This window comes from Sinohyriopsis cumingii, chromosome 6 (genome assembly GCF_028554795.1).
Source record: "Sinohyriopsis cumingii isolate HCF-2022 chromosome 6, ASM2855479v2, whole genome shotgun sequence".
NCBI classification, from domain to species: domain Eukaryota; kingdom Metazoa; phylum Mollusca; class Bivalvia; order Unionida; family Unionidae; genus Sinohyriopsis; species Sinohyriopsis cumingii.
This window is the reverse complement of record NC_142966.1, coordinates 118,555,294-118,569,421: the sequence shown is the minus strand read 5'-3', so window position 1 is coordinate 118,569,421 and position 14,128 is coordinate 118,555,294. Positions and strand designations below refer to the sequence as shown.

Genomic DNA, 14,128 nt, shown 5'->3' with positions numbered 1-14,128 from the left:
AAAGTAATATCATACCACGGTGTTATGGTTAGTCTTAACTAAAACCAGCTTGCGAATATAGAAAGAGCAATAAAAAGATTGCGGAGTCATATTAAATCTCTCTCCAGCCAATTTATCTGGAGTTGTCCCCATGTGAAGAACGCAAACAGAAGTTTATTAGTTTAAGGGGGCCAAGCAAAAGAATACATCGGTGACATTAAGGTTATCGAAATTTTAGGTGACACAGGTGCAAATAGCGGTGGAATATTTCCATTTCTCGAGGCGAGTCCAGTGCTGCTGGCGGCTGCAGCTCTCGCGATTCACCGCCGCGCCCAACATTGTCCTTGTGTTGCTAGAATTGTGACTAAAGCAACCATCATCGGCACACCAGTAGGAATTGCTGCCTGTGCTACATCGATCATGTCGATAGTAACTTGTGATACAGGCGGCTCTGCCAAAATAACTTCACTACGTTTACATAACCGAATACGTGTCTATTCAGAAATTCGCGGCACAAAGTAGCATTAGCACAATTGCAAAGCTGTACTTGGTGACCGTTAAAGATAAAACAATTAGCATGGCGGAGTTGGAAATAATATTAGTCGAAATGAAAAGTCACCGAGGGCTTCGTGTTCAGATACGGAATCATGGCGCTAGCGACCGAAAACAGGTAATTGACTTACAGGGATTAAAACCAAGGAAACACTTTCAATTGTCGACGCATCGATCTGCCTGTGAGGTTACAGCGACATATTAATCTGACTGGGGCATGCCACGTGAACGTCGGTTTGTGACAATGGAGGTTACAATCACGGATGCACGTGTGTGTAAATAAGTCCCTTTGTGTGGAACTGGAATCAGCCGCATATTCCGCCTAATGTGTAACCAACATTGAATGGTATGCATTGGTAATCGTGGTATATAAACCTAATTGTGTGTCATTGGGTATTCGTAACAGATATATGGGTCAAGTCATTGTGTTTAGAAGGAATCAACCCTGATGAGTAGCAAAAGTCTATAAATCCCTAATGCTGCTACCGGTCACTACTTTCCGGACCTGACGAAGGTAACGTCGATTGAGCCAAAAGCCTCCGTGAACATTATTTTAGTCATGTCCATAAGATCGCATGCAAATTCAAATCAAAAGACTGATAGTCGAATGCATTAATTTACACTTTTTTCAACAAGTTTAAGACTAAAGCTTAACGTTACTAATTTATGTGACTTCACATTGGTAGGTGGTGAACATAAATGAGCTGACAAGGCTTCTGGGTTATGGTTCTACCTTAAATGTCTCATGATTTTTATTCACTTTTTCAACAAATTCTGCAACACTCTCCCACATTCTTGTCCTAGGGTGAAGATTAATGACAAGGACTACTTTTTTGTCTTGGGCACGAGATCTAAGTTTGATATTTTCTTTTATAAACATCATTCATACTACTTAAAGTTTCTGCCACAAACTAGGAAGAAGTGGCAGAAGTGACTTGTACTAATTTAAATGAATCATTCTTGTGGTGTAATAAGTACCTTTTAAGCTCTGACCAATATATTATGTGGTTTAATAAGCGTGCAAATATTATATATGTTTCCTGGTTATCAGAGAGGCCATGATTTTTTATCAAATCAAAGCAGGTTACACGTTTGGGCAAAAAAAATTTCTTCCAGTAATTCGACTGCTTGAGGAAGATTATATAATTAAGCAATTTTTATGTGTTAAGTCGCTGTAGTGCACGGCAAGATAGCTGATAAGAATTTCGCAAGTATAGTAGCTTCTAGCATTTAAAATCCATCGATTTCCGATACTTTATTGAGCATAATTATTGAAAAGAACATGGTTTCCAGTTTGTTCTTTTGAGATGATAACTATAGACTGTATCACCTCTAATACTCCATTACATGTTTTAGAATAAATCAATAGAATTTCATTGGTAGAAATTCTTTCATATTCTTTCACACTGTTACCATTGAAAGGCCTTTGTATTTTAGATCATTATTTCATCATCTCCTCAGTATGTGATGTGAGCCAACATACCATCCTTTCCAACATTTTTCATTGCAAGATGGCTTAAAGATCAATATGGGTGTTGATGTAGCACTACAGATTTTGTTATATCCCAACAGTTTCTGCCAATGCAATACGATACTGTTATGTTATGTTCAAACAGTTTCTGCCAATGCAGTTAGATACTTACTTTTGATAATGTTTTAAGTGAGCAGCTGCATATGTGTTTAATTCTTTTGTTCATCGAAAATGGTGTCTGATCAAATCATTGTCATGTTTGAAACCAAACATCCTATTCAAGCTTGCCAAAATAGTTACCGCATGAAGTGATCATACAATGGACCAGGTACATGTGAGAAAGGTATAGAACAACACTTTAACAGTTTACCTTTATTTGTATGCAACTATTAATTGCGTCAAATACCATGCCTGTAAAGAGTCATACAGTAATAATGCAGTTGATATAATCAAAACGATCATAAATGAACTTGCAGTATAATTCCTTGCTGTCAGCATTAGATCAGAAGCTGTTTATTGATGCATGATTACCTAATCAGTTAAATCAGAAGCTGTTTATTGATGCATGATTGCATAATCAGTTAAATCAGAAGCTGTTTATTGATGTATGATTGCATAATCAGTTAAATTAGAAGCTGTTTATTGATGCATGATTACATAATCAGTGCTATTTTATCTCTAGATGCTTTACAAAAAGATCTTGTCTCCTCTATACGAAACAACATTTTTTTTTACAAAACCCAAAACAAAACAATACCAGAAGGCATATGTAAATTTTGTGGATAAAAATAAGGGTCTTACATGTTCTTATAACATATTTTACAATAGAAGCCTTTCACATTATCTCCTCATGACTGCTCTTCTCGCTCGGGAAGGCATGACAAACGCTGTAAATTGCATATGAGAGCATTGTTCCAGTGAATCAAGTGAGGAAGCAAAATGAACTGATAAATGAATAAATGTTTTATATAAAATTGATGGTGGGGTGATAAATAAACTTGAAAACAGAGATGGTGTATTCAGCAGAAGAGAATAATACTTGTAACCCGCATCTTTGCCATCAAAAGGATAGATTTATTTGATCGCTATAAAGTACAGTAAATAATTTTCGAGTCATCTCTCTGAAGTATCACTATTTTGCGCGCTGATAGTTACTTCCGGTGCGTTTAAAAGATGATTTGTATTACTGTTACGGTCAATTAATGTATAGCTACACAGATCGATATGTATTAATCACAGCTTATTGAAAGCTGTCATTTATTCAGCGTTGACAGAGCAAAGTAAATTTTTCTGATGTAGCTTGAATCGCACCAGCACTTATTAACCTGATTGTGTTTTTGTGCCGCAGTCCCAAAATAAACCAAATCAAACCAAACCAAAATAAACCAAACCAAACCAAACCAAAATAAACTAAACCAAACCAAACCAAACCAAACCAAACCAAACCAAAATAAACCAAACCAAACCAAACCAAACCAAACCAAACCAAAATAAACCAAACCAAACTAAACCAAACCAAACCAAACCAAACCATGCTCCAATAGTTAGGCTGTATGTGGTTATGCAAGCGTCTGTGTGAATAAATGATGATCCTGCACCAAACATCTGTCCAAAATCTCACATGCATGCAGCCATATTCAACAGCTTGATATATGTAATCTTCTTGAACAAAAATGTGACCTTGGATCTTCATTAATATAACTATTACATCGTTCACTTGACCTCTATAGTTTCTAAGAATTCATGGCATATGTCTTGAAAAATCATCTTTTTCCTACCTAGTCAAAAGCAAGTTTTACACTCTTGCAAAAGTTTTACAAGTCTTGCAAAAACAAGAGTGTAATTTAAACAGCTGTGACAATTTTAACAATGTCAAGTAAATGGTCAAATAATATTGGATTTGGAAGTGACAATACGTTTTCTTGTCGGATATTAGACAATAAAATATAAGGCTTGTTACATAATAGTCAAGCGCAGCTTTCATCGGTGCACATTAAACAGAACAGGAGAATTTTGATCGGACATGGAATCTTTATTATTTCTATTGCAGTTTCAGCATTTAATAATAATAATAATAATAATACAACAGATAATAATAATATCAGTAGTAGTTGTACTGAAGACTTACCACAATGATTTCAATCGGAATAGGGACCTTCAATTTATGTTTGAATCTCTGGTTTACGTGTTCTTTCACGGTATATAATATAGCAATACAGATGACGGAAATGACGACCGGTGCGGGATTGGTTTTCTCAATGACCTCGAATATAGCCGTCCATGTCTGAGGGCAAAAAAAAAAATAGATGATTACATGAAATCAAATCAGATATTTTTTATCAGATTCAGAAACTTAATATATGTCATAAAGCTAAGGAAAACGCATAATTAGGATTATATTCAGTCATTCAATGATTTATTCATTCTGAGCTGTAGAAAGAACACGTGTTATTATCCACCTGCCACTCCCCCACCACCATTGCTGCACCGCCTGTCACTCTCACCAACCATCTCTACTTCACCGCCTGCCACTCCGCCACCACCACCTCTACTGCACCGCCTGCCACTCTCCCCCACAACCTCTACTGCATAATCTACAACTGACTCGAAACAAATTAAGAAACATCAACTAAGAACGGTTGATATAAGAACCACACATACTGTGTATATTGTAAGACCTTTGAGTTATAACCCTGGTGTGCAATAAAGAGTATATAGAAAAATATGCACAGCCTTCTTTTGGCTTTGAGCTTTACCTTTATTTGTATTAGGGGCGCCGTTTGGGCAGACAAAAACATACTATCATATATGACAATATGGCCACAGTAAATATTCCTCTGAACATAATGAAGTTAATACGTAGACTAATATTGTAAGCATGCTCCTGTAACGTTTATTTTTCTGTCAAACACACTGCTTGAGTTATCAACAATACAGCTGATGCCTTGTCCTGCCGTTAATTTCAGAAATGTCTTGCGCTGGTTCCGGATGCATATTTACAACCTTGTAAATGCCTTCCCCGCCCCGGGTCGAAAGTCATGTGGAATTTGGACAAAGAAGTAGAGATTTTATGGAGCCATGCTTTTAGCTCTTCTATACATGTCTCACGCAACGATGGATTCGATGTTTTCAGCTCCTTCACGCTGATGAACTATGCAGCTTTTCAGCTATTATTGACGACACCTTAATTTACTTCATGACACATTACATTATGGCCCTCTACTTATGTCTGTATCAAGTTCAAATATTTGAAACCTAGTAAAGTATCAGGATTCACCGAAGACAGAAATAATCTGCCTGTCTTGCCACCACCCTCCAGGCCATCCAAACCCCGCAAGGTTCGTGTGCCAAACTTTGTCAGCCCACTGGATAGTACATCCTAACAAATATTTGTTCAATTCTGAGAGAAGAACTTCTTGACTGGCACACGCTCATATTTGCTGTTAAATGTCTGCAACTTTGTTTTCTTTTCGGTTCTCTGAAATGTCGAGATTCTTCAATCCAACAGTTTATCGTATTGTCGGTGATGTACGCTTTCACCTAGAATCTGCTTTCCTCATGTTAAAATCTTTCAAAACCGACCGTTTCTAACGCGTTATATGCCCTGACACTGGTTTGAAGGCTTTTATGCAGTCTAGGAGACATTTGTCACGCTATCTATATGCCGACTCATCTTTACTGCTATAGGTCAAATATCAGCTAGAGTTGTTTTCCGTAATGACATGGAAATTATTCCGTAATATGGGACTTGGCATTTCCCTTTATAGTGGTCATTCATTCCGAATAGGTGCTTCTGCAGCTTGGCTGGAATACCATATAATCAAAGTACTGGATCGATGGTCATCAGATTGTTGTACCAATAAATTCGTACTCCTCAGGTTTTTTTCCGGGCAGCACAGAGATTCATGGCCACAAATGCGGACAGTAATACACAACGATCATTATGATGTTGCTTTCAACATAAAAGGATAGGAGGTCACCCGGTTTACACTGTTCCTGCCATCCCGGCATGCTCTCCGTGGATCCTGTTCTATAGTGTTTGATAGTGTGATGCAATTGCAGTTGATCCATTTCTACATGGATTCATCCTGTTTCTATATTCACTATGTGTGTGCCCTCGTGTAATACATTTTTATATGTGGCAATATGTGTATACCATTTTTAATGGATATAAGTGCATTTATTGTATTCAATTCATGGAAGTTTGTGTGTGAGCATTCTCATGGTCTTCACCTAACCATTTGATGGATGTGTACGTGTGCATTCTCTTACCCATTTGATGGATGTGTGTATGTGCATTCACATGGTCTTCCCCTACCCATTTCATGGATATGTGTGGCCATTCCCATGGTCTTCCTCTAACCATTTCATAGATATGTGTAAGCATTCCCAAAGTCTTCCCCTAACCAATTCATGGATATGTTTGAGCATTCCCAGGGTCTTCTCCTAACTATTTCATGTTTATGTGTGAACATTCATAGGATCTTCCCTTAACAATTTCATGGATATGTTGTGAGCATTCCCAGGTCTTCGCCTACCCATTTCATGGATGTATCCATTTCGGTTCTTGCCTGAGTTCGCTATGATTATTTCGTCATTTTCTTTCTCAATTACCACACAAAGTCATACTTGTCATCTTCCAAGATGCATTCGTCTCATGCTATGCTACTGGCGTTCTAGTCTGATTCCTGCGGAATTCATAGATATCTTCACCGTCTTTCCTTGCGCTTTATATGCCCTCGAGCTCCTCTCAATGCTCAAACACGAACCACATGACCTTTACACCCAGTACGAGCTAGTTTAATGAATTTACGTAAAGCGGTAAAATTTGCATTTTCCACAGGGATTAAGGAGACCGTGAAACATCAGTGCATTACAGCATGCACAAGACTGTTAAGAGACAACATTCATTCTCGCAAGACAGTACATTTTTATATCATAGGTTTCCTACAGTTCATGTGATATTGTCGTCATATACTGCAATATTCTAACGTAGAAATGCCAGTCACCAAGTAATATCTGGGAGCTGTTTCTTGCAACTGTTAAATAATGTATACTTCTACGTGTAGCTTTCGTCCTCGAGTGTTATTCATATGAAATTTGTTATATAAACCAACAAGAAAGTTTTGATTGAACGTTGAAGGCTTCACCACTTCATTACATTCTTGAGGTTAACATCTGCTACGCATCGGTTATCTTTGGGAATTCACTTAATTTCATTCCGTTTATTCAGCCACGATCTAACGTCCGCGTTGTACTGTGTATTCAAACTAAATCCGTTGAGATAAACCCACACAGCTGAATCGGTATTTTAACTTTCGTTAGACAGCCAATTCTTCGCTGGACTTTTCACCCAGTGCCGGATTAAACCCTGTGGAGGTCCTTAGGCCCTTAGGCAGTCGAAATCTTGCCCCCCACCCCTTGCAAATTATCTCCTAATACGTTTTATCAATATTAATTTGATCCGTTGTCGCGGGGTCCCTAGGCCGGTGCCTACTCTGCCTATTTGATAATCCGGCACTGTCTTTACCCGAAGGTTAACCGTAAGATTATGTCAGGGATTTTCACAGCCCTGGTGTGACCTCCGTACACACATCTTGTGTCATTCAGAAACTGGTGAATCACTCAATGACAGCTGAGTCACCACCAACCCCAGCACGCACCCCCCCCCCCCCCCCGCGGTCAGCCTGTGTGGTTATATGTAATAAGCTATCTGGATTTATTTTGTTCTTTATGAATTGTTGCCTGTGTGAATTGTTGTCCTTTGTCCTGGAAATGGCATTATATTTATTGTGTATTTTGGAATATGGCATTTGATATTGAGTTTACTTATTTACCCTGATGACTTGAAACATTCCATCAGTCCTCGGTATGGTGATTCCAAGGACATTCTTAACTTGACTGGTTCCGACGTGAAATGCAATTCCCGTGGTAAATCCACCAACTAAAGGGTCAGATATATATGTTGTTACAAACCCAAGGCGTAATATCCCCATGCCAATCTGCAATAAACAAATGTTGTACATTTTCATTATATGTAATACATGAATTCCATATGCCGAATAAAAACACGCAAAAAGATAAGACCGCCACCCCAATAGCAATAAATACCAAGCGATGTGGATTCAAATTCGAAATTTAAACCGAATGATCACTGGTTTTCTGAAATATAATGAAACCCTATCCGTCTATATGAAACATGCTAAATGCTGAGGTACAGTTGGTTTTAAAATTTCATCCGTACCCTTCTGTCTGCCCACCCCCACCCCCACCCCGCTCATTAAAAACCCATAAAACTTGGGAGGAAAATGTGTATTACAAGGATAAAAAGTTGATAACAACAGAGCTTGGGGGTTTTACCGAAAGAAGATGAAGGTTACCTGTGTAAATCCAACAAGAAGAGCAACAGCCATAGCTATTCCAATCTTCTCGTGGGAAGACAGTCCGTCATCTGCTCCAGCAACAGCACTACTGTTTGTGGAATTGTAAGACAGTGTGCTAACGACAGAACTGCTTTTCTCTAAGTTCTCAAACTTCGCAATGACGGAACCGGTCAGAAGACTGACCACAGCAGCAGTACCTGGTGAAGAAGATCTAAAATCATGTCTACTGAAATCTAAAATTATTTTTATTCCCGTTAATGTAATAAATAAATCCTAGGTTGTCGTTAGCAGCCAAGTTACAAGGAGACATAACGGTAGATAAAGTGGCGAGCAATTACAAAAGAAATAAGAAAAAGCAAATAAATAAATAGTTTTTTGATATTGGTAGGTCGTGAAGATTTCATATCACTTTTATAGGAAGGACAAAACACCTCGTTTTTGTCGAGCGCCACCCAAGTTAAGATAGAAAGTAAATACTTTCTTAGAATGCTTAATCTAAAAATATTGAAAGTGACGCTAATCATGGGTGTGAACTGCCGGACGCGTACACGGATATGGACACCAACGTGTCAGCTATGTAAAGTTTCCACTAAAGAGGGCTCTAAGATAAAAATTATATGAGATTTTACGAGGATTATTTGAAAACGTTTGGATATTCTGTTATACTTTTTGTTTCTTTGAACCTTTAGATTTAATGTCCATCTATACATATAATAACATTCTATGAAATAACATGCTGCAGCTGCACGTACAGCATGCTGGACGCATGTTAATATATGAGTGTAACCTAACATAGGTAAATTACAGTCACATCGAGGATATCAAATGGGTAATGATTTAATACTGAATTTATGAAACGAGTTGAATAAAGTCCAGCTTTGTGAGCAATGGCTCATAAAAGCTGGACATTATTCAACGAGTTGAATAAATTTAATATCAAATCATTACACATTTGAGATTCTATCACAGAGTTTTTATTTGAGGGGAAATTATTTAGATAGATAGAGGAACGAACAATTTTGTTGAATCTGACTGACCCAACACCTTTCGTTTGTTATGCGTAAAAAATAGTCTCAAGAAAAGTTGAACTAGAAAAAATCGATTATACTTTTAAAAAAGTTATAAATCAAGTCCATCCGAATAAACAGAACATTTTATAAAGACGAAATCATTTTTCAACACCGAATGTCCAATATGTGTAATGTCACATTGTTGATACGGTACATAGTACCGGTTAGAGTCCATGTTCACCCTAAAAATGACACTTTCACGACTAAACATTACATTGTTGATATTCATGTTAGAGAGGATTACCGGATGCAGTAATTCACATATTTTTGTAACGTATTTTTGTTCGGATATTGTAGACTTTAAGAAGACGTAAAAAAAATTCTTTTCAATTTGCATAGCTTATTTAGCGCGTAAATATACTGTGTTTGGATACATTTCTGTCAGTTGGTAGACATGTTTATGTCCACATTCTTCTGTGAACAGAGATGAGTTTATTTACTTCTAAAGTTCACATTTTTAAACCACGCTTGTATATATGGTGGATTCTAAGTTACAGATATACTGCCTCCCCCCCTCCACAACCGCCCCACACACCCTCTATCCAATGTGCGTGCGTGTGTGTGTGTGTGTGTGTGTGTGTGTGTGTATGTGTGTGTGTGTGTGTGTGTTGGATTTTTAACGTAGCGGTAACAATTTTTCAGTCATATCGCTACCATGTCTGCAATGTGGCAGCTTATAGTGATGTCTAGCACTGGGCATCATGCCGCAGACATGTAGCATGATGTCCCACCCAGTCAAATTATCGTGACACCAGGCCGACCAGTCCTAACACTAACCTCTTAATGCTGAGCGCCTAGCGAGGCAGCTGTTAGTATCATTTTTTTAAGTCTGCGGTATGACTCGACCGGGGTTCGAACCCGCGACCTCACGCATCTGAGACGGTCACCGGAGCGGTCCCCTCTATCCAACGAGTAATAACCTTAGTTTTACTTCCTGCTGTTGATTGTTGTTGTTCTTGTCTTAGAATTTGAAGCCATTTTTCATATGGCGATATAGTTATTCATGACATAACAAACTCCTGTTAGAGTAAATTGGCCATATTCAAACAGATGTAACCATTTTCCCACAGCTACCTTTATTGACTCAAGTGGAAAAATGGTCGCCCAAAATATTCATTTAAAACAAAACATTCCAGAAGACTGGGTTAAAAAAGTGTTCCTACGATCGCAGCCAGTCAGTAAAGAGAATACGGCAGAATAACTTGATGAGCTTATTTGATGAATCAAAATCACATAAAGTGCTTTGTAACTATATATAGAAAACTATACCGACTTTATTATAAGTAAAAATATCGGAGAAGGAGGAACAATTTTTGATAATGAGCAGAGTCCATACTGTGCTTTCTAACTGATATCAATGCGGACGTAGATAAAGTTTATAAATGTAATTCTCTGTCATATTCTACAATTTTGAAATGGCTTCATATTTTTTAAACATGGGCACAAATCCATGGAAGAGGATTGTGGTCCTTTTATGGCAGTATTTGAAGTGTTTTCGACCATTCATCAAATCGTTATACCTGATATAGAGTCTCATTTGTTGAGTGCTTTTCATGCTGTTGCAAGTATTAACTTTGGTAGTCATATTTAGTCTATAATGAACACAGAGCCTGCGAATTCCATATAATCAGTTCTTGTAGGGATGGAGCCAGAAACTGATCTTATGAACAGTATCTAAAAAGAAACAACTCGGCTTATTATGTATTAATTATCATAATTCTTATTTTATATCATAAATTCTTGTGTCATCCATTATGCCATGTTACATCCGAACATTTTTATTTCAGAATTGTTTTGGTCTGAATATATTGTATACTTGATATGTTTTATGGTTAGTGCCAACTCCCCCCAACATGTTTGTTTCCACTAGGAAAAATAGGTAGATGGACAATCTTTTAGTATTATTATGAATGCTGTTATTATTATTATTATTATTATTATTATTATTATCAATAGTGGTGGTGGTAGTAGTAGTATTGTAATAGTATTCATAGTAGTGGTACTTATATTCAAGGAGGATGTCCTTTGAATTAAAGATCTTGAACTATAAATGTTATTATATTTATGATTTTCTGTTGTTATAATTAGTATGAATATGAAATTATGAGGTCATCATTTAATCAAATAAAGAAAATATGCAATTGAAAAAATATGCAGTATGTCAATAAATAGACTGAACAAACTTTTTTTTTATTATTTATTTTGCTGGTTAAGGGGCTGGAATAATACCGTTATCCTTTTCAGTTAACAAACCATAAATCAATTCAGTTACTTTAGCTTCCATACTGACCTTGGGACATGCTTCCCAATGTTTGAAAGCAAAATGTGTAATTTCTAATTTAGTAATTGCTAGAATAATCATTGATTTTTTAGAAAAGTAAAAATTTCTGTCAGTCCAAAACCAGTTTTTCTTCATCTGGAGGAGTGATTAGGAAAATGTGACAAAACATTAAGTCGTAAATGTTTTTAGCATTAACAAACACGTATAAAAAGTATGCTGTATAACTATGGAATAATAACCACTTCACAACACTGGTTCCACCACAATCATTTTCTGATGCAAAGATATTTCGCAACTCACCTCTAGTTTCCTTTTAGATGGATACCATACCCGTACAAATATTACACTATAGGAACATAAAAATAAAATGATCTGCAATTGATTGAGGCTCATATAGTTGCTGGATTTTGGCGTAGAAGTAATGCAGAAATTGTTTCCAATTAAAAAAAAACATAAATCAATTCAGTTACACGGCTTCCGTCGCGGTTGTTTACATGATTCTCACTGTTTGGAAACGGTATCCAATTTTAATACTTGTTAGAAACATCATTGATGTAGCAAGCAAGTTTAAATTTTTCATGTCAGTCTAAAACCAATTTTTCTTCATGTAGACGAGTGCACCGGAAAATGCACTTATACAAATTCAGTAAAAAAATTGACTGTAAGTAAACTTACTAATTATGGAAGAACAACAGCTTCACAAAACTGGTTCCAATGCCATTTGTTTCTGAAGCAGACATGATTAGCCACCCGTATATATAGTTTCATATTAGATGTGTGTGTGTGTGTGTGTGTGTGTGTGTGTGTGTGTGTGATTTGGATTTTTAACGTAGCTTCAACAATTTTTCAGTCATATCACTACGATGTCTGCAGAGTGACAGTTTATAGTGATGTCTAACACAGGGGCATCATGCCGCAGACATGTAGCACAATGTCCCACCCAGTTACATTATCCTGACAGCAGGCCGACCAGTCCGAACACTAACATCTTAATACTGAGCACCTACTGTTAGTATCATTTTTGTAAGTCTTTTGGTATGACTCGGTCATGGATCGAACCAACGACCTCCCGCATCTGAGGCGGACCCTCTAACCACTAGGCCACCGGAGCGGTCTCATTTTAGATGAATAACATATTGATAAAAAATGTTACCTTGCACAACATAAAAAAAATGATTTTAAAATTGCACGATATTTTTTTTGTTGGTTTTGAAAACTGAGCAGTTACAAATTTTATTTCAAACCAGTCAATTGACGGCTGTTGATATTATTGATATTAATTTTTAAAAAGAAAGAAGAGAAAAGAAGAAAAAACCTTTGGAGATTCAAAGATGGCGTGTCAGTTTGTCACAATAATGCTATACCATTTGAGCTATTGAAACTTACGTTGTTCAACCTGTAAATCATGCAGATGACACATTTCTTCCAAGCAGATTTATATAACTGCATACAATCCATTGTTCTTTGCCAAGGCTTTAGGTTTAAAGAATTAATATTATTACTATATGAAGAAAGACCCAGTTAACAAAATTTAATGAAAAAATACGCTGGTTGTAACTGTTATTTCCATCTGGAAATTGACAGGTTCATTTAAAGATTACATGCACGTCATTACGCTGTAAGAGTGAGTGAATTAAACATAGCAAGCGGTTTCGTGGTGGAAATGAAGAATAAAAAACTGGTATTTATGTATAAAACAAATATATGTACTTCTATTATTTACAGCATGCTCTTGCTAAAAACTGGCAACGTAAAAATACAATTCCATTTAATGTTTACTCCACATAGTATATGTTTACATATAGTTTCAAATGCCCCTTCAGCGCCTCTTCGAAAAGTCGTGTTTCTAAGGCAATTTAGAAAGAATGAAGAAAGAGAGAAATGAATTGATAACATTGTTTTCAAAATAACTTAATACTTATTACTCCTGGAACTTTTTAAAATATAATAATGAAGGAAATATTATAGCGCACTCTAGGAAATGCGGGTCTAATTGCTCACGCGTAGTGATACCTAGACAGCTTCCGTGCAACAGGGAAAACAACGACAGTGATACATAGACAGCAAAAGTAAAGAATTTGTTAGTTTTTAGTGATTAGCACAAAAGTTCTCACATAAGTTAGTATGATAACCCAAAAATATTCATAAACATTAATCAATCAGTGTAAATACCTTGTTTGCCTGCGTTTAGATCTTATTTCTAGTTCAAGTTGCTCAAATGTAGCATTTTTTCTTACATTTCCCATACCAAACCATATTCAAAAGTCATGTTTATGTATGAAAAAGACATTCGTATGCATATTTAATGCAGAATACGGTGATTAATACAACGAATAATACAATGAGACACAGAGGTGTGATATTGACAAGAACTTTTCCCATAAAAAGGCGG

General features: G+C 36.6%; 1 protein-coding gene across 1 annotated transcript in view; it reads right to left on the bottom strand.

Moving 5' to 3' along the window:
• Positions 1 to 14,128, bottom strand: part of LOC149797822 (prestin-like) — a 67,471-nt gene that overhangs the window by 36,440 nt on the left and 16,903 nt on the right. The window contains exons 4-6 of the mRNA XM_089960807.1: positions 8,383 to 8,582; positions 7,840 to 8,004; positions 4,131 to 4,286 (exon numbers count right to left, since the gene is read on the bottom strand). Coding sequence (XP_089816933.1) covers positions 4,131 to 4,286; positions 7,840 to 8,004; positions 8,383 to 8,582 — 521 coding nt within the window. The remainder of the gene's footprint in view (positions 1 to 4,130; positions 4,287 to 7,839; positions 8,005 to 8,382; positions 8,583 to 14,128) is intronic.